Source organism: Lipotes vexillifer, unplaced genomic scaffold (genome assembly GCF_000442215.2).
Source record: "Lipotes vexillifer unplaced genomic scaffold, Lipotes_vexillifer_v1.1 scaffold522, whole genome shotgun sequence".
NCBI lineage: Eukaryota > Metazoa > Chordata > Mammalia > Artiodactyla > Lipotidae > Lipotes > Lipotes vexillifer.
The window spans coordinates 810,767-838,698 of record NW_006780291.1 but is presented as its reverse complement, the minus strand read 5'-3'; the positions used below and the strand labels follow the sequence as shown (position 1 = coordinate 838,698).

The 27,932-nt window shown below is 36.0% G+C and overlaps 1 protein-coding gene across 1 annotated transcript in view; it reads right to left on the bottom strand.

Annotated features, from left to right (window-relative positions):
- ZFR (zinc finger RNA binding protein) overlaps positions 1 to 27,932 on the bottom strand; it is an 86,313-nt gene that overhangs the window by 5,149 nt on the left and 53,232 nt on the right. Inside the window, exons 12-17 of the mRNA XM_007453358.1 lie at positions 26,323 to 26,485; positions 24,833 to 25,038; positions 23,925 to 24,075; positions 21,207 to 21,348; positions 16,479 to 16,576; positions 15,575 to 15,670 (exon numbers count right to left, since the gene is read on the bottom strand). Of these exons, the coding sequence (XP_007453420.1) occupies positions 15,575 to 15,670; positions 16,479 to 16,576; positions 21,207 to 21,348; positions 23,925 to 24,075; positions 24,833 to 25,038; positions 26,323 to 26,485 (856 nt within the window). The remainder of the gene's footprint in view (positions 1 to 15,574; positions 15,671 to 16,478; positions 16,577 to 21,206; positions 21,349 to 23,924; positions 24,076 to 24,832; positions 25,039 to 26,322; positions 26,486 to 27,932) is intronic.

The following is a 27,932-nucleotide window of genomic DNA, read 5'->3' as shown; positions in this document are numbered from 1 at the left end:
ACCGCAAAAAAAAAAAAAAAAAAAAAAAAATGACAGTCCTTAAAATTCTTTTGATATTTAGGACTCACATACATATGTTCTTTAACACCTACATACTGATGATGCTAAGTCGTTAGAGCAAGACAGTATTCTACTAAGACTTTTGTTTTCTTTATGAACAATTATCTAATTTTCATTTACCTGTACAACTGTATGTACAACTGTACTTCTATTATCCTTAAGGAAAACACAACTTATGCTTTCACTGTAAATTACATTTGAGACTCAAAATCTAAACCAATGAATAAAAGAAAAAAGTACAGATTTAGATCCAGAAAGTGTTTTGAAGGGTCTATTAGAAAAATTTGTTTCCACTTAGAGTTTAAAAATTGAGATATAACGTACAACTCAGTGGTTTTTAGTACATTTACAAAGTTGTTCAACCATAACCACTCTCTAATTCCAGAACATTTTCATCCCCCCCCCCCCCAAAAACTCCATACCTATTAGCAGTCATTCTCCATCCTCCCTTTCTTCCACCCCCTGGCAACCACTAAACCACTTTCTATTTCTATAGATTTACCTCTTCTAGATACTTCATACAAAGAACCATATGTGACTTTTTGTATCTGGTTGGTTTCTTTCACTTAGCATAATGTTTAAGGTTTGTCCAAGTTGTAGCTTTTACTTAAATTATAAATAAAACCACCAATAACACCTCAAAGAAATTAAATAGATTGCAACTAGAATGAAATCCTTAAAATGATACTGAAACTGAAAATACCTTAGGGAGAATCCATTTTTAGCTATATACTTAAAAAACTCATAAATTTAATCAGAGGAAAAAACTACATCCACCTATTCACCCCGAGGCCATTACTAAGATCTTTGAAGTAAGAATAATTCTTAAAAGGCTGGACATTTGGAGGCTTCAGTCCCAAACAAATTAGGAATAAATTGTAAGAGAGATGTGAATTGAAAGAGATAGTGCACATTAAGAGCTATAAAAAATGATAGCTGGAAGCATGAAGTTAAAAAAAAATCTGAGAGGGGCTTCCCTGGTGGCGCAGTGGTTGGGAGTCCGCCTGCCGATGCAGGGGACATGGGTTCGTGCCCCGGTCCGGGAAGATCCCACATGCCGCAGAGCGGCTGGGCCCGTGAGCCATGGCCGCTGAGCCTGCGCGTCCGGAGCCTGTGCTCCACAACAGGAGAGGCCACAACAGTGAGAGGCCCATGTACCGCAAAAAAAAAAAAAAAAAAAAAAAAAAGAAATGAAAAAGGAGAGATCACAACTGACACTGCAGAAATACAAAAGATCGTTAAGACACTACAACAAGCAACTATATGCCAATAAAATGGACAGCCTGAAAGAAATGGACAAATCCTTGGAAAAGTACAACCTTCCAAGACTGAACCAGGAAGAATTAGAAAACATAAACCAGCCAATCACAGGTTTCAATGAAATTGAAACTGTAATTAAAAATCTTCCAACAAACAGAAGTCCAGGACCAGATGGCTTCACAGAAAAAGGCTATCAAACATTTAAAGAGTTAACACCTATCCTTCTCAAGCTCTTCCAAAAAATTACAGAGGGAGGATCACTCTGCAAAGTCATTCTACAAGGCCACCACCACCCTGATATCAAAACCAGACAAAGAGGTCACAAAACAAGAAAATTATAGACCAAAATCACTGATGAACACAGATGCGAAAATCCTCAACAAATACTGGCAAACAGAATCCAGCAACACATTAAAAGGATCATACAACATGATCAAGTGGGATTTATCCCAGGGATGCAAGGAATCTTCAATATAGGCAAAACAATCAACATGATACACCACATTAACAAATTAAGGAATAAAAACCATATGATCATCTCAACAGATTCAGAAAAAGCTTTTGACAAAATTCAACACCCATTTATGATGAAAACTCTCCAGAAAAGTGGGCACAGAGGGAACCTACCTCAACATAATAAAGGCCATATACTACAAACCCACAGTAAACATCGTTATCAATGGTGAAAACCTGAAAGCATTTCCTCTAAGATCAGGAACAAGACAACGATGTCCACTCTCACCACTCTTATTCAATATAGTACTGTAAGTCCTAGCCACAGCAATCAGAGAAGAAAAAGAAATAAAAGGAATACAAACTGGAAAAGAAGAAGTAAAACTGTCAGTTTGCCGATGACATGATACTATACATAGAAAATCCTAAAGATGCCACCAGAAAACTACTAGAACTAATCAATGAATTTGGTAAGGTTGCAGGATACAAAAGTAATGCACAGCAATCTCTTGAATTCTTATACACTAACAACGAAAGATCAGAAAGAGAAATTAAGGAAACACTCCCATTTACCACCGCAACAAAAAGAATAAAATACCTATGAATAAACCTACCTAAGGAGGCAAAAGACCTGTACTCAGAAAACTATAAAACACTGATGAAAGGAATTAAAGATAACATAAATTGATGGAGAGATATTCCATGCTCCTGGACAGGAAGAACCAATATTGTGGAAATGACTATACTACCCAAAACAACCTACAGGTTCAATGTAATCCCTATCAAACTACCAATGGCATTTTCCACAGAACTAGAATAAGAAATTTTACATTTTGCATGGAAACACAAGAGAACCCGAATAGTCAAAGCAATCTTGAGAAAGAAAAAACAGAGTTGGAGGAATCAGGCTCCCTGACTTCAGACTATACTACAAAGCTACAGTAATCAAGACAGTATGGTACTGGCACAAAAACAGAAATCTAAATCAATGGAACAAGATAGAAAGCCCAGAGATAAACCCATGCACATATGGGTTATCTAATCTTCTTATCTCCTTATCTTCGACAAAGGAGATAAGAATATACAGTGGAGAAAAGGCAGCCTCTTCAATAAGTGGTGCTAGGAAAAATAGACAGCTACATATAAAAGAATGAAATCAGAACACATCCTAACACCATACACAAAAATAAACTCAAAGACCTAAATGTAAGGCCAGACACTATAAAACTCTTAGAGGAAAACACAGGCAGAACACTCTATGACACAAATCACAGCAAGATCCTTTCTGACCCACCTCCTAGAGTAAGGGAAATAAAAACAAAAATAAACAAATGGGACCTAATGAAACTTAAAAACTTTTGTACAGCAAAGGAAACCATAAACAAGATGAAAAGACAATCGTCAGAATGGGAGAAAATAGTTGCAAATGAAGCAACTGACAAAGGATTAATCTCCAAAATATATAAACAGCTGATGCAGCTCAATATCACAAAAACAAACAACCCAGTCCAAAAATGGGCAGAAAACCTAAACAGACATTTCTACAAAGAAGACATACAGATGGCCAACAAATGCATTGAAAAGATGCTCAACATCACTAATCATCAGAGAAATGCAAATCGAAAGTACAATGAGGTATCACCTAACACCAGTCAGAATGGCCATCATCAAAAAATCTACAAACAATAAACGCTGGAGAGGGTGTGGAGAAAAGGGAACCCTCTTGCACCACTGGTGGGAATGTAAATTGATACAGTCACTATGGAGAACAGTATGGAGGTTCCTTAAAAAACTAAAAGTAGAACTACCATACGACCCAGCAATCCCACTACTGGGCATATACCCTGAGAAAACCATAATTCAAAAAGAGTCATGTAGCACAATGTTCACTGAAGCTCTATTTACAATAGCCAGGACATGGAACCAACCTAAATGTCCATCAACAGATGACTGGATAAAGAATGTGGCACATATATACAATGGAATATTACTCAGCCATAAAAAGAAACGAAACTGAGTTATTTGTAGTGAGGTGGATGGACCTAGAGTCTGTCATACAGAGTGAAGTAAGTCAGAAAGAAAAACAAATACCGTATGCTAACACATATATATGGAATCTAAAAAAAAAAATGGTTATGAAGAACCTAGGGGCAGGACAGGAATAGAGACGCAGATGTAGAGAATGCACTTGAGGACACGGGGAGGGGGAAGGGTAAGATGGTACGAAGTGAGAGTGGCATGGACTTATACATACTACCAAATGTAAAACAGACATGTAGTGGGAAGCAGCCGTATAGCATAGGGAGATCAGCTTGGTACTCTGTGACCACCGAGAGGGGTGGGATAGGGAGGGTGGGAGGGAGACGCAAGAGGGAGGAGATATGGGGATACAAGTAGATGTAGAACTGATTCACTTTGTTATAAAGCAGAAACTAACACACCACTGTAAAGCAATTATACTCCAATAAAGATGTTAAAAACAACAACAACAACCTACATGCACCACAATGTTCATTGCAGCTCTATTTACAATAGCCAGGACATGGAAACAACCTAAATGTCCATCAACGGATGACTGGACAAAGAATGTGGCACATACATACAATGGAATATTACTCAGCCATAAAAAGAAAAGAAACTGAGTTACTTGTAGTGAGGTGGATGGACCTAGAATCTGTCATACAGAGTGAAGTAAGCCAGAAAGAGAAAAACAAACACTGTATGCTAATACATATATATAGAATTTTAAAAAGCAGTACTGATGAACCTAGTGGCAGGGCAGGAATAAAGACGCAGATGTAGAGAACAGACTTGAGGGCACAGGGTGGTGAAGGGGAAGCTGGGATGAGGTGAGAGAGTAGCCCTGACGTATATACACTACCAAATGTAAAATGGATGACTAGTGGGAAGCTGCTGCATAGAATAGGGAGTTCAGCTTGGTGCTTTGTGATGACCTAGAGGGATGGGATAGGGAGGGTGGGAGGGAGGCTAAAGAGGGAGGGGATATGGGGATATACGTATACACATAGTTGATTCACATTACTGTACAGCAGAAACTAACACAACATTGTAAAGCATTTATACTCCAAAAAAGATGTGGAAAAAAAGAAACAAGTAAAAGGACAACATCAAAGATGAACAGAATCAAATTAAGAAAATGATTATTTAGGTTGCAGTGTGAAGCATCTTGGTGGCTGAAGTTATTTAAAGAAAAAAGCTCTTTTAAATATTACCTATTAAATGATGTGAAACCTAGGATTGTAATATTTGCTTTAAAAAATATTCATGTGTATATATTTTTCTTTCCCTTCTTTAACAGTAGTAAGAAGAACAATGCTTAGTAAGGGGCAGGCACCATGCTAAGCACTTTTAAATAAATGATTTCATTTAATTTCTCATAACTAGATGCCACTATACCACAATTTTAAAGATTAAAAAACAGCAAACCTTAAAGAGGTTAAAAGGTCATACAACTAGAAGCTTAAGGGGCTAGGATTTAAACCCAGGTCTTACTGACTCAAACCTGGTTTTGTTTTGTTTTTTTTAAAGACAACTGTATTTCAGTAAATATCCTTTACAATTGATCCAGACAGATAACATTACTAGTTTCCTTGGATAGTAGTTTCTAGTTCTGATAGAGGTAAAGGGCTATGAAAAAAACAATACTTTGGGAGATTATGGTAACACAGGTACTTTCATTTGGTGGTAGTGTATACCTGTAAAACCTTCTTAAAAAAAAAAAAAAAATCACACAGTTGGCAAGTTCAAAACCACATACTAATGAACCCAGTAATGTCAGTACTAAAGATTTACAATAGGGCTCTTACACTTAATGAAAACACAAAAAATATTCAGTGAAGCTGTTTATCTGCAATGCACTGGAAACAATCTAAATATCAAACCCTAGGAAGTTTGGTCAACTAATTGTAATAGTAGTGAAGTTAGCCTCTTCGTCATTATATAACTAACACTTACTAAGTGAGTGCTTATTATATGCTAAGCACTGTTCTAAGCCTTTACATACATTAACCAATTTTAATCATCATAATCACCTCTTGGTGGTAGATACAACTATTATTCCAATTTTACAGATAAAAATGTTTATGCTACTAAAATGGGATTTTATGAATACCATTACAAGCACTTGTCTGTATAAAAGCCATTTCTGTATTCCAGTGGACACAGGTGAAGGTTGATACATGCATGACAAACTTCCAGCTCCTAAGTCCACGTGCAGGATGTTATATTTTTGCACATGCACAGCACTTTATTTCATACTCACACACATGCTGATGCACAGCACTTTATTTCATACTCAACAATTCTTAATAAAAACTGTCAACCCTTTTTTTTTTTTTTAATTAATTTATTTTTGGCCACATTGGGTGTTCGTTGCTGCACATGGCCTTTCTCTAGTTGCGGCGAGCAGGGGCTACTCTTCATTGCGGTGCGCAGGCTTCTCATTGAGGTGGCTCCTCTTGTTGTTGAGCACAGGCTCTAGGCACGTGGGCTTCAGTAGTTGTGGCACACAGGTTTAGTTGCTCCGCGGCATGTGGGATCTTCCCGGACCAGGGATCGAACCCACGTACCCTGCAATGGCAGGCGGATTCTTAACCAGTGAGCCACCAGGGAAGTCCTTTTTTTAAAAAAAATTTTATTTATTTGGCTATGCTGGGTCTTAGTTGAGGCATGTGGGATCTTTTAAGTTGCGGCATGTGGGCTCCTAGTTGCAGCATGTGGGATCTAGTTCCCTAAGCAGGGATGAAACCCGGGCCCCCCGGCATTGGGAGCATAGAGTCTTAGCCACTGGACCACCAGGGAAGTCCCAGAACTGTCAAGTCTTCTTAAAAAAAGTTTACTAACAGCTTTTGGTGATTTGGGGATGTGTATGTACTCAAGTAGATGGTTTCTGTTATGGGGTAGCTAAGTGCCGAGTTATTATTTTTAAGCTAAAGTGAGATGATACAGTCCAAGTACAACTTGCTGATTCTCCTGCAAGTTAAAAGAATGTTAGTCATTTGCCCTGTGATGTCAGTGTTCTATCACTTAAAACATCTTTTATACAGACAAGTGCTTGTAATGGTATTTACCAAGTTGAAGACTCTTTGTGGAAGACAGGAAAGGAAGAGTAGAAAATTTCCAATTATCCACATCTAATTATATCTAATAATAAATAGACATTTGACTAACATGTAGATAAAAGAAAAAAATAATGTAAGATCTTCCAAAGGAGTAAGATCTTCCAAAGGAGTAAGATGCAGGGGAAAATTAATATCAAAGGTGGCTGTGAATTCTCAACACAAGTGTCCCAAAGAGGCTTCACATACCCAAAACCCTCTGTTGGTTCAGGGAAATAGAAATTGTTCTTGAAAGGAGATGGTAAACAGGTTTAGGAAACAAACAGAGCAGATTCTGCATAGGCAAAGCCTCCAAGAGGCCATCCTGGGTTTGAAACCTGAAGCGTAAAGGTGTGCCAATGGAATCCACCTCACAGACTATCACAGCACATTCAATCAGGACACAGGAGCGACAAAGCCCATGTCTGGGAATTCCCTGGTGGTCCAGTGGTTAGGACTCAGTGTGTTCACTGCTGGGGCCTGGGTTCAATCCCTGGTTGGGGAACTAAGATCCCGCAAGTCACGTAACATGGCCAAATAAAAGCTCAAGGTTTACATGCAGCCAAACCCTACTCCTTTCCATAAGCAATCCTCAAAGCAGAGCTCATGGGGGAAGAAAAAGGAGAAGTATTTTAAAAGGTGTGGATACATTCAAAGACAGTTCTTGTTTGGTTGTCTCAGCATAAAAGGATGATTTTGTAATGGAACTGACAATGCTAAGCACTAATGAGATGAAAAAACTGAAACAAACCAGACACAACATCTGTGCATTTGGGAGGAACACAGCATGAAAAATAGAGATGAAATATCTATTCTTGAGACTTCCCTGGCGGTGCGGTGGTTAAGAATCCGCCTGCCAATGCAGGGGACATGGGTGCGAGTCCTGGTCCAGAAAGATCCCACGTGCCGAGGAGCAACTAAGCCCGTGTGCCACAACTACTGAGCCCACGTGCCACAACTACTGAGCCCACGTGCCACAACTACTGAAGCCCTCACGCCTAGAGCCCATGCTCTGCAACAAGAGAAGCCACCACAATGAGAAGTCCGTGCACTGTAACTACAGAAAGAATATCCCCCGCCTGCCACAACTAGAGAAAGCCTGCGTGCAGCAACAAAGACCCAACCCAGCCATGTGGACTTTGAGCAATAATAGTATGTCACTGCTTGTAACAAGTAGTATCACTTGTTACAACAAATGTATCACTCTGGTGCAAATATTGAGGGGGAGGCTATGTATGTATAGTGGAGGAGGGTAGGTGAGAACTCTGTACTTTCTGCTCAGTTTTGCTGTGAACCAAAAAGTGCTTTAAAAAATATCTATTAAAATATAATCTATTCTGGAAGAATCTTAATTTAAGGAAATGAAGATATAACCTGTTAACATTCTGAGTAATAGAGAACTTGATAAATACAAAAGGCCAATAAAATTAAGAGCTCAAAGTTGAGATGAAAAGGAAGACTGCAGAGCTAATTAAGCAAACTGAAATGCAAAATAACATTATAGAATAATGAATTATAAATAGCAAAGAAGATTAGGACATAGTTGGAAACTAAATTACTGCCAAAGAGACAATAATAGGGGACAAAAGAGGAAAGAGAACAAAGATTAAAACAATCACAAAGATAACAGATATGTAGGACAAAGGCAATGCAATATAAGGATAATTGGTGCCCCTGAAAATAGAGAATCATATTAATAATTTGTCACATCTGCAGGGCAAAAAGGACAAAGTTTTCAATGAAATGCTGATATTGAACAACAGATTCCAAGACATAATTTGGTTAAGTTACTAAAATTCAAGGATAAAGAATTTTTCAGCAGCCTGTAGAAAAAGTAAAGGCAAAAAAATTAGGCTGGACTTAGATTTAGTAATACTCAGTGCTGGAAGATAATGGAGCAATACCAATAAATGGAGGAGGAAAAATTGTGACCTAACAATATATTTCTCAATAAAGTAATGGTAACTGGCAAAGATTCTCAAACATGAAAGAAATTTTAAAAACTTAAAACACTTTTTGATAAAAACGATATGATGATATAATGCAGTCAATCAAGAAATAAAAAGAGGAAGCCCCAGTAAAGGATCTAATGGTTGGCATCAAACCATTCGGATATAGAACATTAAACAAAGGGAATATGACTACAGAAGGTAAATGTAGTTATTTTTAAACCTTCAAGGTTTAAAAAAGCATTAAGTGTAAACTTTCCTTGTTTTCTAAGTGGAATCAGCATACATTAAGACATAAATCAAGAAACAGGTCTCAATACATTCTTAAAGGAACGACTGAAAAAAAGAAAATATAACAAAAAACGCAAAAGAGGATGTGAGGAGTACGAAGAAGTGATAATTTTCTCAGCTTTTATAGATGAGAGGTTAACAAACATTACCTAAAATGGTTAAACAAATAGATGAAAATACCACAAAAAACTGTAAATAGGGCAACAACTAATTGTATAAATAATCAGAGGGAAACCCATTCACACGTAAAAAAGAACAAGAAAAGGATAAGAATTATGGGAAAGGGCAGAAGAAAACAAAGGAAACAAACAGAATCATACCAGACAACTGTTAATATAAAAAGCTAGAGTTTAGGAGGCTGGGGGTACAGACAAAATAAGTGAAGGGGATTTAGAGGTACAAACTTCCAGCTTTAAGATAAGTAAGTCAGAGGGATGTAAGTGCACATAGGGAATATGGTCAATAATACTGTAATAACTTTGGTAACAAATCATAACTGGTCATTATTTCAGTAATCATTTCATAATGTATAAAAATATCAAATCACTATGTTGTACACCTGAAACTAATATAATATTGTAAGTTAGTTATAATTCTTTTTTTTAAAGCTAGAGTTGTTGGTTTTTTTTTTGTGGTATGTGGGCCTCTCACTGTTGTGGCCTCTCCCATTGCGGAGCACAGGCTCTGGATGCGCAGGCTCAACGGCCATGGCTCAAGGGCCCAGCCGCTCCACGGCATGTGGGATCTTCCCGGACCGGGGCACGAACCTGCGTCCCCTGCATCGGCAGGCAGACTCTCAACCACTGCAACACCAAGGAAGCCCAAAGCTAGAGTTTTGATATTAATAAATGGACAAGGCTTATTAACTAATAGCAGAAAGTATTAATTAAATGTCCTTTATAATGGCAAAAGGTTCAAATTCACAATTACGACATAGTTGTATTAAGTGTCTATGTCCAAAATACTACTGCAACAAAACAATAATGAACTGTAGAAAACACAACAAAATACCAGATTTTATCTTTCTCAGTCCATGGACAGATAAAGTAGACAAAAAATGTGAAGCAAAGGAGATAGAAGATATGAACAGAATTGATGAAGTTGAACTAAGGGGTATATATTAAATGCTATACCTTGCTGAGAACACATTTTTTAAGTGCCCACACTTCACAAAAACTGTACATACGAGACCACAAAGAAAACTTTAAATTCCCAAAGTTGCAAATAGTAGAATATATTTATTGCATTATTTTTATATGCTATAAAAACTAGAAGTTATTTACAAAAACAAAAGCAACTCTTCTTCAGTCATGTAGAATTAAAAAATTCCCTCAAAACTACTCTTGGCTTAAAGACAATATTAAAATGAATTTCGGACTGCATAGAAAAAAAAAGAAAAAATATTATACAGACACACACACACACACACACACACGTGTATATATATATATATATATATATATACATACACGTGTGTGTATGTGTATATATGGCCAAAACCTATGTCCAGCCTTAAACTACAGCTTTAAAACCTCTATAATTAAAGAGTGAGTGAATGAAACAAGTATCCAACTCATGAAGTTTGTAAAAGAACAAAAATAAACCCAAGGAAAATAGAAAATTAGAGATGAAGTAAGAAAGTAATGAATTACTAAGAAGGAAAACGGCAGATCTGGCAGCTAAATCCAAGGAGCTGGCTCTTTGAGGGGAGAAAAAAAAAAAAATTGGATAAACTACTGCCTAAAGAATATAATAATACTAGGAAAGATTTTTAAATGTCAAAATACTGACATATTGGTGTGCTTTAACCTACCAAAATACTTATGTGTTTTATATTATATGTACATGATTTCAAAGATCGGCCAGCGGCTTCGTTTGCCCTCCCTGATTCTCCCATCATTACCCTGTCATGGCCTATCTTCCCTCAGTTCCTTTCACCTGTGCATCCTCTCTTCCACTCAGTTCTTAGATCTCTGCACCCTCAAAGGAGAGAGGGTCCCTTGAAATTTATGGCTCTCTCTGATAAAGAGGAAAAGTTAGGTGTAGGCAAAGGACCATCTGTAGTGTTGGACCTCCAAACTCCAAGAGTAGCCCAGGAGTGGCCTGAGAGTTCAATATCGAAAGTACTGAAGCTTAGACTTACTACAACAGAAATAGCCTCGAGGGCACATGGGTTGAAGGGACTGAAGTTGAAGGAATCAGGAAGTAAAATGATAATGCATAATGCTTATATTTTTGAACATTTAAAAAATTTAAAGTTATATAATGCTCATAAATTTTTATATTTAAAATCTTAAGAATTCAGTGAATTCTCATCACAAATAAATACTGAACACCCATTTGTTATTTTGTTCCTATATAGCAACTGCTATTACTGGCTAGTCTAGTCAATCAAAGAATTAAAATAAAAAGATGCTACAGGTATTTTTAAAACTCTAAAAATCTGAGTTATCTGGCTGAATTGGTCAATTTTTCTAGGAAAAGATAAGTTGCCAAAAATTACCCCAAGAGAAAGAAAAACTAAACAAACCAATTAATCACAATAAAAGGATCCAAGAAAGCGTGACCCCTTTTACAAGTGACTGATGATGTCACATGAATTTTATAAATTATCAAAAAACACAGTTTTTTAAAAAACAATATATATATATTATTCATTTATTTATTTTTTGGCTGTGCTGGGTCTTAGTTGAGGCACGTGGGCTTTCTCATTGAGGCGTGCAAGCTCAGTAGTTGTGGCTCATGGGCTTAGTTGTCCTGCGGCATGTGGGATCTTAGTTCCCTGACCAGAGATTGAACCTGTGTCTCCTGCATTGTAAGGCGGATTCTTTACCACTGGATCACCAGGGAAGTCCCAAAAAACATATAGTTTTGATGCTACTAAAAACTGTTTCAGAGTTTAGAGAAAGAACGAAAGCTTCTAAATTATTCTTATAGAGTCTGTGTATTATTGATCCTAAATCTAACAAAGAAGACAAAAATAAAACCAAAAAAATTTCCTTTATGTCACTGCAAAATTCCTAAATAGACTATCAGCAAACAGAACTTAACAGTTCATTAAGATTATTCTCAAATATAAGAGAATCCACCTCTGGAATGCAAAGGTAGCTCAATATCAGTAGATATATTTGTAAATATACAATATTAACAGAGTGAAGGAGAAAAACTATACATTCATGTCAAGAAACCTTGAAAAATTATCGATAAAGTTCAATTTACATTCCTGATTCAAAATTACTTAGTAAACTAAGAGAGGGTTGACATTTCTAACATTACCAAGAAATAAGTATCTCAAATAAAAGGCTATACCACCATGCTTAACAGACTTTACATACTAGAAACATTTTCAAAGCAATTAAAACATAACATGCATGTAAAGTATTCTTTCTTTTATTCCATAATTATTCTAAGAGCATCAACCAACTAAATTAGAAAAGAGATTGGTAGATATGATTCCAAGCCAAGAGAATCACATGAAAAAAATTACTACAAATAAAGGAATGCAGTCAGGTGGTGGGTTACAAAATTAATATATTTAACATATATAAACAATAACCAGAAAATGGTATTTTAAAAAACTCTAAAAGATAAATACCTAGGTACAAACAACTATGCTCAGAACCCATTCAAATCTAAATAAGTGTGTAACATTCATTCCAATAAGTAGGACATCCCATAAAGAAGAGTCAGTATTATAAAAGTGATGACATCCCACCAATTATTAATTCAATACAGTGCTACTTAAAAATCATCAAGAGAACCAGAGAAACTGAACAAAACAGTAGCCAAGTTCTTTCAGAAAAAGAAGCATGAGAAAAGCACCCCCCCCCAAAAAATCTTCTGTGTAAGATGGTGTTTATAATGAATAGCAGAGAATGAAGAGGGAAGACTTCTGATGAAGAGGACAATCAGAATTATAAAACACACTTATGAAGCTTTAAAAATTAAAAGAGTTTGGTACTAGAAAAGACTGAGCAATGAAAGAGGGCTGCAGAAGTAGGCCTGCAAAAAAGGAACTTTGGTTTGTGACAGGGTTTCTCTTCCTCAGTGCTACTGATAACCAGTTTTTTTTTTTTTTTTTTTTTTGCAGTATGTGGGCCTCTCACTGTTGTGGCCTCTCCCGTTGCGGAGCACAGGCTCCGGACGCGCAGGCCCAGCGGCCATGGCTCACGGGCCCAGCCGCTCCGCGGCATGTGGGATCCTCCCAGACCGGGGCACGAACCCGCATCCCCCGCATCGGCAGGCGGACTCCCAACCACTGCGCCACCAGGGAAGCCCTGATAACCAGTTTCGACAACCAAAGTTATCCCCAAACATTGCCAAATGTCCCCTAGAGGGCAAAACTGATGGTGGCTGAGAACCACTGGTTTATGATAATGGTGATAATTCAAAATGGGGGTTGGGAGAACAAACATCACTTCTAAATAAAATGTTAAATGGTACTGGAATAATTGGTAATTGGTCTGGAAGAACATATAGCTGGATCCACCTTTAATCCATGTATGATTTTTAAATTAATTTTTAATTACACAAGTAATAAAATATATATTTCATCCTAGTAAAATCCAAACATTACAGATCTCTACCTAATCCCACTACTCACTACTGAGAGATAACCACTGTTGTAATATGAAATACATCCTTCCAGGAGGTTTGCTATGTATTTATTACGACTAAAGAACTAAATAAACAAGCAAGCAAGCAAGCAAGCATCTGTAGAAAATATAATTTGATGGGGGGAAAAAAAAGCTCTAGAAGAAAGCATGTGTGAATAAGTTATAACCTAAAATATGAAAGAATCTTATAAGTAGAAATAAAACCGTTAAGTCATAAAACATTAATGGATTAGAATTTGCAAAGATTTTAAAGCTTTTATAAAACAGCAAAAATTAAGTTGAAAGGCAGATGAAAAACTGGAAAAAATTATTTTTTAATACAGGTAAGAGTTAATTTCTTATAGAGTTATAAATTGAGAAAACAAATAATAAAGGAACTGGCAGTTAAGAGAAAAAGAATTACAAATGCCAATAATCACGTAAAGAAATCTAAAAAAAAAATGAGACACCATTTTTTTTACCTATCATGTTAAAGAAGTGTGATGATATCCCAAAGTTAGCGAGGGTGTGAAGGAAATGATCAGTTCAACAATTTTTGGAAGTTTTAAATGATCTACCTTTCTGGTAACCATCAACACATGTCCTTTGACCTTGGAATTCTATAGCAATTGACCCTAGCCATTTATCACATGTATATAATACTCATAAAAGCCTGATTAACAATACAATGAAAATTTAATAGCAAAAGACTGCAAACAATGCAACTGTCCATCAAATGGATACCAGCTGAATAAAATACTGCATGTCCATAAAAAGGCAACACCATATCGTCCATACAGCTCTCAAAGAGGTCCAAGATGTATTTTGCTGAGAAAGATGCAAACAATGTAAACAGCATGACCCACTCCAGTGTTAAAAAAAAGAATGAAGATAACCCCGGCTATTCAACTCTCTCTAACCCAACTCTGGAATCAGTAGTTTCAGTTGTATTTCTGAATGAATCCCTCTCTATCTGAATTCTTGTAGGAACCCAAACAGTTCAATATCAAAGGGATATATGAACATAAATAATAATAGGAACATACATGGGACTTCCTTGGTGGCGCAGTGGTTAAAACTCCGTGCTCCCAATGCAGGGGGCCTGGGTTCGATCCCTGGTCAGGGAACTAGATCCCACATCATACATGTTGCAACTAAGAGTTCACACGCCACAATTAAGAAGTCCATGTGACGCAACTAAGGAGCTGGTGTGCTGCAACTAAGGAGCCAGCAAGCCCCAACTAAGGAGCCCGCTTGCCACAACTAAGACCCAGCACAAGCAAATAAATATTTTTTTTAAAAAGGAACATACACAATATATATGCATGCATTTTTTTCCCCTAGGAAAAAAATCACAACAAACTGTGTCAAGATGGCTTACCTTTAAATGACGAGAAGGCTTTCATTTCTACTTCATGCCTTTCTGCATTATTTGAATTTCCTAATTTTATGCATTTTTGAATAATGTATATTTCTAAATCCTAAAAATTCCTTATACATTATTTTGTTAAAATGTCAACAAAACCTTGCATAGGTAGATTAATAGCTCATTTTTAGTTTTCTTTGTACCTTTATGTATGTACAACTAATAATCGTTCCTATTTTAAAGAAAGTAATAAACACTGTGAGAAGAGTTTAAAAAAAAAAAAAGGAGAGGAAAATACAGAAAGAAAATCACGTGGAATTCTCAGAAAATTAAGACCCCAGGATTTCTCACTAGAAGAAAAAAACTACATTTAGGAAATGAAAAGAAAGTTGATAATTAGATGTAAGATGAGTCTATTAAAAAAACTGCAGAAATATTTCCTATATGTTTATTTTTCACACCATACAATTACATATTACTCACCCAGCTTGGAAAATCAGACCAAGTTGGAACTCGCTGACAGAGGTCCCGGAGAATACGTATGATAATCACACAGGACTGCAGACCATTAGCTCTAGCCTTGAGAGCAACACAAAAACCAACTGAATTAATCTTAGAAATACTGAAAGTATCCCTTGACGAAAAAAAAGTTAAAATACCACTGTTCAATGGAAGCTCAGATAAAAATAAAACAAAAATAACCACGCTTAAAATTGGATTCAATGAGCTGCCATTTACAGCAATATTTTATGCCAGGGTTAGTATTTAAAAGCTGATATTTTAGGTCAAAGTAAACAGATTATACAAGAATAATTGTTCTTGATCCCCTGTGAACCTTGACCTGTGTTCATTTAAAACAGTAAACTTGAAAAAAAAGTCTGCCTACATTAGAAATAAAAGAAAAAGTAAAGAGCTAAAAAGTTTGTCTAGGGACTGAAAGATTAAGGAAATCTGTTTGGTTTCCTTTCTGTTCCCTACACTTATTAACTTAGAGAAAGGGGGGGAAAAATCTTAAAACCATACACAAAGCTTTAAACACATATTCCATTATTTAAAGCAAAGTTAATCTGCAGCCTTATGGAATATAATATATGTACACAAACTTGTGATGTTCCTAAACAAGTCAACTTTAAATATAGCCACTAAAAATAAAAATAAAAAACCCCAAGCTACAAAACACCCCCAAAACCTGAGTTTATTGTCAAATTAATAGTAACTGCAATATGCAGATCTTCATACCCAGCTTTCTATGTTAACATTTTCTGATATTTAATTTAAAATAGTATTGCTTGGGCCATCTTTTGAAATGTTTAAACACAGTTAAACATGTTGTACTGAACTACTCTCTCATAAGGCTACAAGAAAAAAGTAAAATGATGTTCCGAACCTGGAACCACTTAGCGTGGCGTAGAGCAGCCAGAGCGTCAAGGCATTTTTGCCTGTCCAAGACGTCCGGTGGGTCTTTCACCATACCCGAGGTTACATCTAAAATGGATTGAATTGGCAAAATGCAGTGAGGAATGGGTGTTTGACCAGGTGAGCAAGACACTTCCTTAAAGTAGCATCAGTGTCACATGAGCCATTTGAGAGTCTGTCAACACTTTAAAGTACCCAGGGAGTTATTTTCAACAAATTCACATAATCTAATATGAAGATCAAGATGAGAATTAAACTCTTTATTTTAGAAATATAATAAATAATTTCTGCAAATATAAACCCTACCCACCAAAATAAAATCAAAAGGAAGGATTACTGGACACAGCGCACCAGCACAAAGACGACAAGACAAAAGGGAACACAAAAATCCACCTTAATAAATGAGAATGTACAATAAACTATTGAGTTTGTTCAGTATTTTAAATGGTCACAGGTTATTCTGGGGCTAATATGTCAAAGAACTAACGATAAATATGGGATGATCAATGAAGTAATAATCATAGAAAAAAATAAAGAGCCAAAAATAGGCATTTCTAAGAGTTTAATGACTTCTCTTCCACAACAGAATTTTAGCTTTAAGAATTAAGGGAATATGAAATGCCCTTTAAAATTCAAAGTTCCCATGAAGTATTTCAAAGAATAACTGGAGAGAAACAATGAGTAAAGTAGAAAAGGGCAATAGGAACTAGCATGGTTAAATAGAATAAGTATAGAAATAGAACAGATGCAGTAAGCAGAATGATGATATATCTGTAGAATCTTTTAAGTTGCAAAGTCAGTTATAATAACTGATTTTAATCAGATTATTGTAATAAAACATAAATGTGCTATATAAAACTTAAGTAAATCTGAACCTAAATCAGGACAAGAAGTTAACTTTTCATTCATAAAAGGCCAGCTTTACATTCATCTAAAACATATCTGTAAACTGTGTATAAAAGTTGCTAATCAAATTTGCTAATCAAACTATTCATAGGTATAAGTCAATCTAATTCACAACTCTTGGTGATTTTAAAATATTTTCTAAATATAGGAAAATTACATACCAGGCAAGTAATCGATTGAAAACAGTCTTCTAGATAAAAAGCACCAAAATTATGGGACATTTAGCATATAATTTTATAAATCATTGAGGGCACCAAGTGAATATGTGGGACAAAAGATGAAATGTACGATAAAAGAGAACATGGAAGATGATTCTACTTTAAGAGTACTATTGCAACGCTGGGCAAATTCTTTGATTGTCTATTTTTACATGAGCATTCAGAAATCTTAAAAGATACCTGTCCTTATTTTGAGTAGATGACATATTAAAAAGCATATTTAAAAAGTAATAAAGAATTCCATCCCTTGTCTGGGCTTTTTATTCTTAGTTCCTACTCCTTACATAATCAGATGGCACAGATTTTCAGAATACGTATTAGAAGGGAATTTTACAGATAATCAAAGAACACTGTGTGGCATTCTGAGAATGAACACTGAAAGAGGAATGTGGGTACTAAAAAGAAAAGTATCAAGTCAGAAATAGTAGTAATTTTTAAAAACTAATAAACAATCTGAAAACCTGAAAAACCAACTACCGAATCCAGAAATATAATGAACATAAGAAATGGGCTATTCTGAGAGAAGGAAAAAGGAACACAGGAAAGCACAGCTAATCAAAGAAGTAAAAAAAAGCAAGAAACAACAACAAAAAACCACTCCCCAAAGCAAGGTTACAGAACATGCTGAAGAACCCTTTCCATGTCCCTTATTTATTTACATTATCTGCTAAAGCTAAAATGCAAATAGGTGATAATGTGCAATCTCTTTCTAAAAGTTTTTGAATTTTTAATGTTAATTCATGTTTTAATTTCCTCCAATACGGAAGAAAAGTTTTCCTTTTGCACACAAGCATTCATAACTTTGGAAATTTAAATTAATGATACAATTTCAAAGATGCCAAGACACCTATTGCAATTTAAAAACAACTTAAGAGCTATAAGTAGGAAATTTCTGTCAAATTTAGAGTGTGGATTTTTGCACCCATTCTATATTTCAAGTGGATTAACCCCTTAGATATATTGTACTAAAATCATACTTTCTTCCTAATACCCGGTTAACAAAACAAAACAAAAATCAGTTAATTTATTTAAAAGAAAGCAAATTCTTACCCTACAAAAATGTGTTTCATAAATTTTAAGGGGTTAATCACCAGTTAGAAGACATGCTGTGTCCACACTATTTTATGATTAAAAGTTAATGGGAATATATTAATTTAAATTAACATGGTTATGTAAAATATGTAATCCACCCAACAATTTAAAAACTAGTGTGAACACTGCTCAATTCTAGGAGAGACAAAGACAAAACAAACAAAACAGCCACACAAAGGACAATAAATGCCAGACTCTGCATCCAAAATCCCTCCTTAATCAAATGGCAGGTGTGACACTGAGCTTTTGAAAACCTTGGTCAAAAATCCTTCCGATGTCTTGGCAGCAACCCCTGACAGGAATCAATTCCCTCTGCTAGAAGGCTTTGGACCGGGCCTGATAAGCTAAAGGTGGAAAAAAACACACACAATACTTGACTTGCTACAGAAGAGACGCTGTAGCAAGGGTTAGAGCATTTTGAACATTTCAAGCTTCAAGTCAATTAAATGTTTACTTAATGTTTAACTGTCAAACACAGTAACATAAAATAGATCTGTAATGTGTTTAACAGTTATTTGGGCAATTTAATCATCTCCTTTAAATAATTTTTGGTGTCAAACAGGACCATTACGCATTAAGAGGCTACCACAACTATGCGCAAGTCGCCAGTCTCACGATTTACAAAGTGCTCTTCCGGCAAAGCCTTCCTTACCCCTGTACTAACTCCCCAAAGCAAGCTATAGGCTTTAAATGATTTTAAGACACAGAGCATTCAGAGCTGCAGTGAGAGAGAATACATACCGTTATTCTGCAGCAATCTTCATAATGAAGCTAAAGACATGATTTACTGCAGTTATCTGCAGCAAAGAACACTATCAATGTTTCTACACTTTTTGCACTTCCAACTTTTCAGCTCAGTGTCTTGAAGTAAAATCTTTCAATTTTGGACTGACCACTTCTCTCACCATAATATTTATGAAATTGAGAACAATAACTCAAGTCTGGGTCAGACAAAAATGTAATTTTGTTTCCTTTAGAAGGGATAGGTTATTAAAGACTACTACAAATGTGATACTATTAACTTTAGACTTTTGCAACAAAATAAAATTACTTGATACTGCATCAATTTAAGCAAGCCTAAATATAACTGGACAAGATGTGCTCTGAAATAAAGTTAAATGGTTATATGAGTATAATTTCATATGAAATACAGCAACTATTATTTATAACATAATCTCGAAGACTTCTTTTTCAAATCCTAAGAGTCATATGCTGCATATGAATTGACCAGATTGACTCAGGAACTGTTTTTCCAGCAATATCCACAGCCAGACCTTGAGTGGGAACTCATGCTCATATAAAAGATCCTCTACACAAACCCCATTTATTTTTAAGATGCAAAGCTTACACAACATACAAGTCCTGATATATGGTGTATATATAATGTATGCAAAGTTAGACATGTCTCCCAATGATCGCATTTTTAGTAAAAATGATCTTTTCCTGGGTTGTGGAAAGCCCAGTGCCTTAAAAAAAATTGCTTTGCTGTAAGAAAACAAATTTAAAGGGACAGTAATTGAGAGCCTACTTATGCTCTTAGACAAATTAATTTTAAGTATTCTTTTCTCCTCTATCTGTATCACAAAGAAATATTAGTGTAGACTATAACTCCATATCAACAAATTAAGATGTACAAAAACAACATGAAAGGAAACAAAGTAAATTTTATCTGACCCATAAAACAACAGAACCAACATACGGCAGACACTGACCATGCTTTCTGGCTTAAAAGCTTTTGAAGCTTTGAAAATGTTACACAATAGTCCCTAAAGCAACATTGCTGGCACCAGCAGGATTTCATATTCTACAATTGTAAAGTAAGTTTAAAAACCCTGAATCGTGCTATAACTCACTAACTATGCCAACACCATTTAGTTTTCAATATCTCTAGTATAATAGTGGGGTCAGATGCCCAAATCTATGTGCATTAGGATGCTCTGCATTTATGAAAATGCTTCAAACCAAAGAGCAACCTCAGAGAACCAGAAATATTTACCTCAGGACAAGCCAAATCCATGATTACATATATAACAATGCCTCTTAAACTGTGTTATGAATATTTAACCAATTTTATTTATGGAACTCTCTTGTCTTTTTTTAAGACAAGAAAACTTAACAGAAGTTAAATTTGTGGCCCCTCACTAGCAACATTTCTTTAATTTGTTCATGGGTCAACTATGCTGGTAAGAATAATTTTGAACTTTTTTTTTCCAGAAATCTGAGGTTAGCAAGAAAAGAAAAAAAAAAAATCAAGAAAATCAACAATACCATGAGTGTTTTATATAAAATTACATTGCTAAAAAGACATCAATAAAAGATCTGGGAAATGATCTTAAGCAAAACTGGTTGCTATATAAGTCAAATCTATCAAATTCATATGTAATGCCAGCATGTTGCCTTCTAGGGCTTAATGCCATCTTAAAGAGTAGGTAAATGGGAAAAAAAAAGTTAATAAAAAGTAGAATGTTTAATGGCTTTCCAACCTCCTTCCCTCATGTTCTCTTCTCGAATAATTGGAGACGTCAGGGTGATAGTGACTTGCATTTTGGGTTCCACACATGAGTTCAAAATTATTGCCGCTTCAGAAATTGCACATTTTATGTCATACTTCTCAGGACTTATAACCTATGTAATGAAGAGTACAGGAAATTAGATGGACCTTTTAACATTATTAAACAAAGCAGTTTCACTATGGCTCTTTCATTTTCTCACTACCGTAACCATTTTATAAGGACTAGATCATATATTACTCCCCGCAAGAAGCCTTGTAATACGTGCAAATATAAATCTCTTGCTCCTCTTTCCTTTTAGAATTTTGTTGAACTAATATTTACCATTACTTGTATCACATGAGTTATTTGTATGTGTGTATGTCTCTCTTAGATGATGAATTCTTGGATAAAAGCAACACTGTCCTATTTATTACCGTACCTTCCTAATAGCATGTTGGGTAGTTAAGTACTTGCAGAATATGAATGAGACTAAAACAGATATCTGAAACTAACAGGAGCCATAATTCAAACATTCCCAGTGTACGTTGTCTGTGAACTCAACAGATCTACATTTTATCAGGGAGCAGAAAGTCCTGATCAACAGAAGAAAAACCAGGATTCACTGCAGTTCAGTACACATGAAATAAGTCTCAGTATATATGAACAAATGAAGACTCCATAGAAATTACATGGAGTGTTTACAGCATAGTATCTAGGTTCAAATCCTAGCTCTGCTACTTTACTAATGATATGAAGATGGGCAAATTATTTAACTCCCCTTTACCTGTTTTTATAAAATGGGGACAGTAATTTTATCTAACCTATAGGATTGTTGGAAGAATAAATGAATTAACTATACAAAGCACTTAAAACAGTGCCTGGTACATAGTAAGAATTATATAAATGTTAACTATGACAATGATGATGACGATAATAAATTCTATTTCTCTTGCTTATCCACTTGTACAATAAGTACATAGAATGATTTGGAAAGAGTATGCTGCTTTTAGTGTAATTGTTAGTTATTTAGTTAGGATATAGTATTTTCTGCTTTGTAGTTTTTTTGGGCTGTGTTGGGTCTTCATTGCTGCGCGCGGGCTTTCTCTAGTTGCGGTGAGTGGGGGCTATTCTTCCTTGTGGTGTGTGGGCTTCTCACTGCTGTGGCTTCTCTTGCTGCAGAGCACAGGCTCCAGGCGCGTGGGCTTCAGTAGTTGCAACATGCGGGCTCCGAAGTCGTGGCTCGCGGACTCTAGAGTGCAGGCTGAGTAGCTGTGGCGCACCAGTTTAGCTGCTCTGCAGCATGTGGGATCTTCCCAGACCAGGGCTCAAACCCATGTCCCCTGCACTGGCAGGTGGATTCTTAACCACCGCGCCACCAGGGAAGCCCCCCTGCTTCGTAGATTTACTAAACACCACAATTTAGGATCAAGATGTTTCTCGCAAATTATATAATTTTTTTCAAAGTCCTCAAAACCTCTTCTGAGTCTCCTCCCCTTCATTGCTCTAGCAGCCTCAACAAAGAGTAACATGTCGACACACGATGACAATTCTCCTGGCTCCTAATACTTAAAAAGACTAATCCACAATAAGAAACTTCACATCTGGAACAATGGTAATATAAAGCAAACAACAGTAAGTGCCACAGTCGTCAGAGCTCAAGTTTTGTTTTTTTTTTGCCGTACGCAGGCCGCTCACTGCTGTGGCCTCTCCCGTTGCGGAGCACAGGCTCCGGACGCACAGGCTCAGCGGCCATGGCTCACGGGCCCAGCCCCTCCACGACCTGTGGGATCTTCCCGGACCGGGGCATGAACTCGTGTCCCCTGCATTGGCAGGCGGACTCTCAACCACGGCGCCACCAGGGAAGCCCAGAGCTCAAGTTTAATAGCATGCTTCACTATCTCTTTTGGTATCAGTTGCTCTGCTGTGGTCAGGTACTATTTATTCTGACATTACTGTGGAATACATATTACCAATGAAATGTCAATTCTTGGATTTCAAATATCTAAATAAGTTTTATACATTAAATTATTCAAGAAATCTTTATTTTAAATCCCAGTCTGCGATTCTGACAAGATACTATATAAAAATTAAAAAAATTCAAACTTAAAAAGTTTTTTTTGTAGGACCAAAAGGGGATATTCTATTAACTGTGCATTGCCACAATGTGCTGAAGAGAGACAGTGAGAGCTAAGACCTACGACTATAACACGTAGAAAACCAAAAGTAATCATAATAAAACTGGGGAAATTCAAATCAGAAAGAGTCTCTGTTTTAGTTACTATACTTTAATAAAAACATATATTCAACTAAATAGGCAAGAAGTTCACGAATTCTAAAAATTTAAGCTTGCTTTACATACATGGGCTTTGTTTAAAAAACAAAACAAAAAACCCCCATTTTTTCCCTAAAATCTCATCTCTTAGTGATTCAACTCTTGGAAAAAAGAACAGGAAGAGGACATGTGCTGCAATTTTATATTTTAAAATAAATTAGCAAGATGGCTTCATGCCAAAGAGGAGCACTATAAAACCTAAAAAGACAAAGTAGAAAACAGTTCTACCAATTTGTACAATCAAGGGAAAAATTCAATTTGGAAAGTCAAACCAAAACTTTAAAGGCAGGCTTAAGATTAAGCTGAAGCACAGTTAGTCCTGCCAAAAACTTTTGAACCAGACAAGGGGTAAAAATGAACATTTCCATAATACTTACAGCAAGCTGCTTGGGTAGGTTTTCTGCAATACGGCTTAATAATGTCTTTGAAGGTTTCTCTGAGCACAGCAAAACAAGGTTGACATTTCTATCTCCTCGGAGAAGTAATCCTTTTGCCAATACTCCCACTCGCAAAACTCCTTTTAAAGCTCTGCAGTGAAATCAAGTTATATGATGACATTTCCCTTCTCAACCAGAACCACAATAATCTCTCAACACACAATAGTAAATGAAATAACTTTTACACCGTTAAAATTCTCAATCAGCTACAGTATAAAAACATTCAATATTTTTAGAAGTATCCTTCACTTAGATAAGAAATATGGATAAATTAATAAATCAAGAGCTAAGTTCTGACAAGGACAACTGCAAAGCAAAGGCCGTTAACACTTTTCTGTGTCTCACTCTACAAATTAGAACAAAAGTCATGTTCAATATATACAAAGATATTTCCAAATGGTTAAGGGGAAAATGAAAAGTTATAGATCATAATGCAAACTTGATATGAGAGATGTTGCTAAAGCTTGAGCTTATTCACTTATGGGTCAATGTGTTAAGGAAAAATAAGCTGCTAAAACAAAGAGTAAACAGATGCAACAAATAAATAAAAACTGAATAGCAGCTAAATGCAATTGAAAACTATAAAGGCTGCTTTGAAAACAAACTTGAAATAGTTTTATATAAATTTAAATAAAATGAGTAAAATTACAAGGTTGGAGACTGTATGAAATTCTGTTATTTTTCATTTCAGCAAAAAACAGGTGAATACATTAAATATCTAACACAAGCATAACACATGTAGACTGACAACAGAGAATTTTCAGTCTTTGTAACTTTTACTTCAAGTATAAGAAGTCCACATAAGGGAAACCAAAATTAAACAGAAGTAAAAAACTCTGAAAACACACCTGTCTTTACCTCCCTCTTTCTTATCATCTCCTTCTTTGCTCTTGCTCTTCTCATGCTCAGACAAGCTGTCTGAAACAAGTTTTAAAGCACGTTCAGTGATAGAAACAATTTTCTGAACTGCCTGTAATTCCTCTTCAGTTGGATAAATGGTTGCATGTTTTGTCATTACATAACGATCATCAGATGAGTCAGGACGACGTAAGGGCTGGAGAAGACCAAAAAAGATAACTTCATTAAAAAAAAAATGCTTCCCAAGCAAAAGTAAATTATTATTTTTCAACTATACATATGTTTGTCACATCTTTTCAATAAGAAAGTCAATTATGCAAAATGCCCATTTAAAGCTATCTTCTCCCTTTTTTCCATTTCAGTAAAAACAAACATGTAAACTATGGAAAGTTACACTATCAAGAATGAGTATGTATCTATGTATATATGCATGCTTTGCCTCAAAACAAGTAAAATTATAATACACATCATCTAAGGTTGTAAAAATACTTTCTACTCAACTTTAACAACCAGTGATTCTGAAATGTTTTGCTTTTAATAAAACAAGTTTCACAAATACTTATTCTACGGAAAGACAAATGAGAAAGAATAGTTTCAGAGCAGGAATTTGTTGCTGTTTTTTTCTAAGTGCCCTCCAGAAAACAGAACAAAGAATAAAAACATCTTGTTTTCTGCAGTCTGAACTTATATGAAATATTCCTCATAACCCAGGTATGTCTTCTCTTTTTTTTTGCGGTATGTGGGCCTCTCACTGTTGTGGCCTCTCCCGTTGCGGAGCACAGGCTCCGGACGCGCAGGCTCAGCAGCCATGGCTCACGGGCCTAGCCGCTCCGCCGCATGTGGGACCTTCCCGGACCAGGGCACGGACCCGTGTCCCCTGCATCGGCAGGTGGACTCTCAACCACTGTGCCACCAGGGAAGCCCAGTATGTCTTCTTTTATCTAGCTTCCAAAGAACACAAACTCTCAAGATGCAGCACTTGCCTACAGTTCTCCTAATACATCCACTGTGTGCTCATCTCGGACCATTTACTTACCCCTTGTCCTGCACTTAATTTAGAAGTAGTGGTAGGTTTTTTTTTTCATTATTTGAAAAAGGAAAAAAGACTAAACCACTGGTAATGGGAAGGTAAGAATAATTCTGAAAGCAAAGCAACTGCCTTCAAAATTAGTTGTTCTTGACAATCTAAAGAACAAAGGCAAGAAAATCTCTATGTGAAAGAAGAGTTGGCAAAAGAAGCTCTGCTCCCTTAACTCATAGTGAAAGTAAGAAAGATGCATGGAAATTCTATGAAGTCCTCATAAATAAGGACATGAGTTGAGAACCTGTAATAAAAGGAGGGAAAATTCTAAATCAGATGAAAAACTTATATTGAGATTTAGATATTATTAAGTCTAAAAATTAGCTCCCCAAAACGTTATCTTCCATGCTGAGCCAGTCTTACACTTTCACCCGCTATGTAAACAATTTGGACACTCACTGCAGGCCCCTGTGGCTGAGGAGGCATGCCTGGTCGGACTCCCAGAAGGCCTAGTGGGCCTGGGGGACCATGAGGATAGCCTCCGTCAGGCATTCGGCGGCGATCATCCCAATGATGCTGTTCTTCCTCCATTCTTCTCCAGTACATGTCCTCTTCATAACGTCTGAAACATAGAGAATGATACTATAAGTCTATAAGAAAAATACAACCCAAGAATTTAAATCAATAATGATATAAAAAGCAATTTAAAAATTAGCCCAAATCAGTCTAGCTTACATCTCTCTTTTCTCCTACTGTATCTGATTACCTTTATTTGCTTTAACTAGCAGTAAATGGAAGTGAATCCCAGTGAAAAGAGAAAATAAGTAAACAAAGATAAAAGCAAAACAAAATTTCACAGCCTGAAGACAGGGTTGAAAGAACAAGCAACAGAAACCTCAGAGTTCCTTCTAACCTCTCCCTCTTTACAGGAGACTGTAAACTTAAATGCCTACCTAATGTGGCCAGACCAACAATGTGTGTGAGTGAAAGACTCAAAGCATACATTCAGAAATTTTCTTCATGTCTCCAAAGAAATGTGCTCTCTCCTATTTTTTTCTAAGAGAGAACTTCTGAAGACTACCTTTAATTTCCTCAACTGATACAGGCAGAGAGACAAAGACACTTCTCTACAATGAGGAAAAACAACTGAGATAAATGGCAACTCACAACGTGTTTCACTTTTGGGGACATGTTAAGGGTGATAGGAACTATGGTAAAGAAGAAAGCACATGCTCTGAGCCACAGCAAAGCTATTAATTATTGCCATAAGGGAATACAGATGGTAATCCCAAGGTCATCAGCATTTTTGTGAAATCTCATGGTCTTTAAGTGTTGGTTCATGTTGGTATCCAAAAAATACCATGTGTACCAAATGAAACACCCACGGACTGAACTTGGACTGTGGGCAGCTAGTATGTAGCCTGTGTGTAGCCTCTGCTTTAATAGTCAACATTTTCAGAATCTAATTTCTTTTTTACCATGTGACTCTCTCCTCAGTTCTATCTTCGCTTTCAGCTTCAAACTAGGATACCAATAACTCCCAAGGTAGTCCTGTCTTTATAGCAAATTTTTGTAACAATTAAGTTTTTACCAGACAAATTTGTTTAACACAAAACATAAGAAAGAAGTATGTTTCTCAAGTAGCACTATAGAAACCACCAATTTCTTCAGTCGGGAATAAGCAGTGCTTTTTAGGTCAGCCCACTAAGGACAGGAAGAACCATACTTCTATGTTATTTAGGTCTTGAGCTTGAAGGCTCTGGAAAACCATGTTCATTCCAGTACTGAATACTTTGTTATTACTAAAGATGTTTAAGTTAAATAAGGGCAGGGACCTTTATCCATTGTTTACCAATTCATACGTGGTGTCTAACACACTACGTGCTACTTCCTGGCAAACTGTAAGTGCTTAATAAATATTTGATGTAACAATAAAAGAGGAAGTAACTGTGTAATCTAGGTATTTCCAGTGCATTACAAAGGCAGAAACTTCATAAAGAATATGAAAAATAGATTTAGATACCTAAATAAAAATCGATACATACATAACAACAAAGATTGTTTAAAGG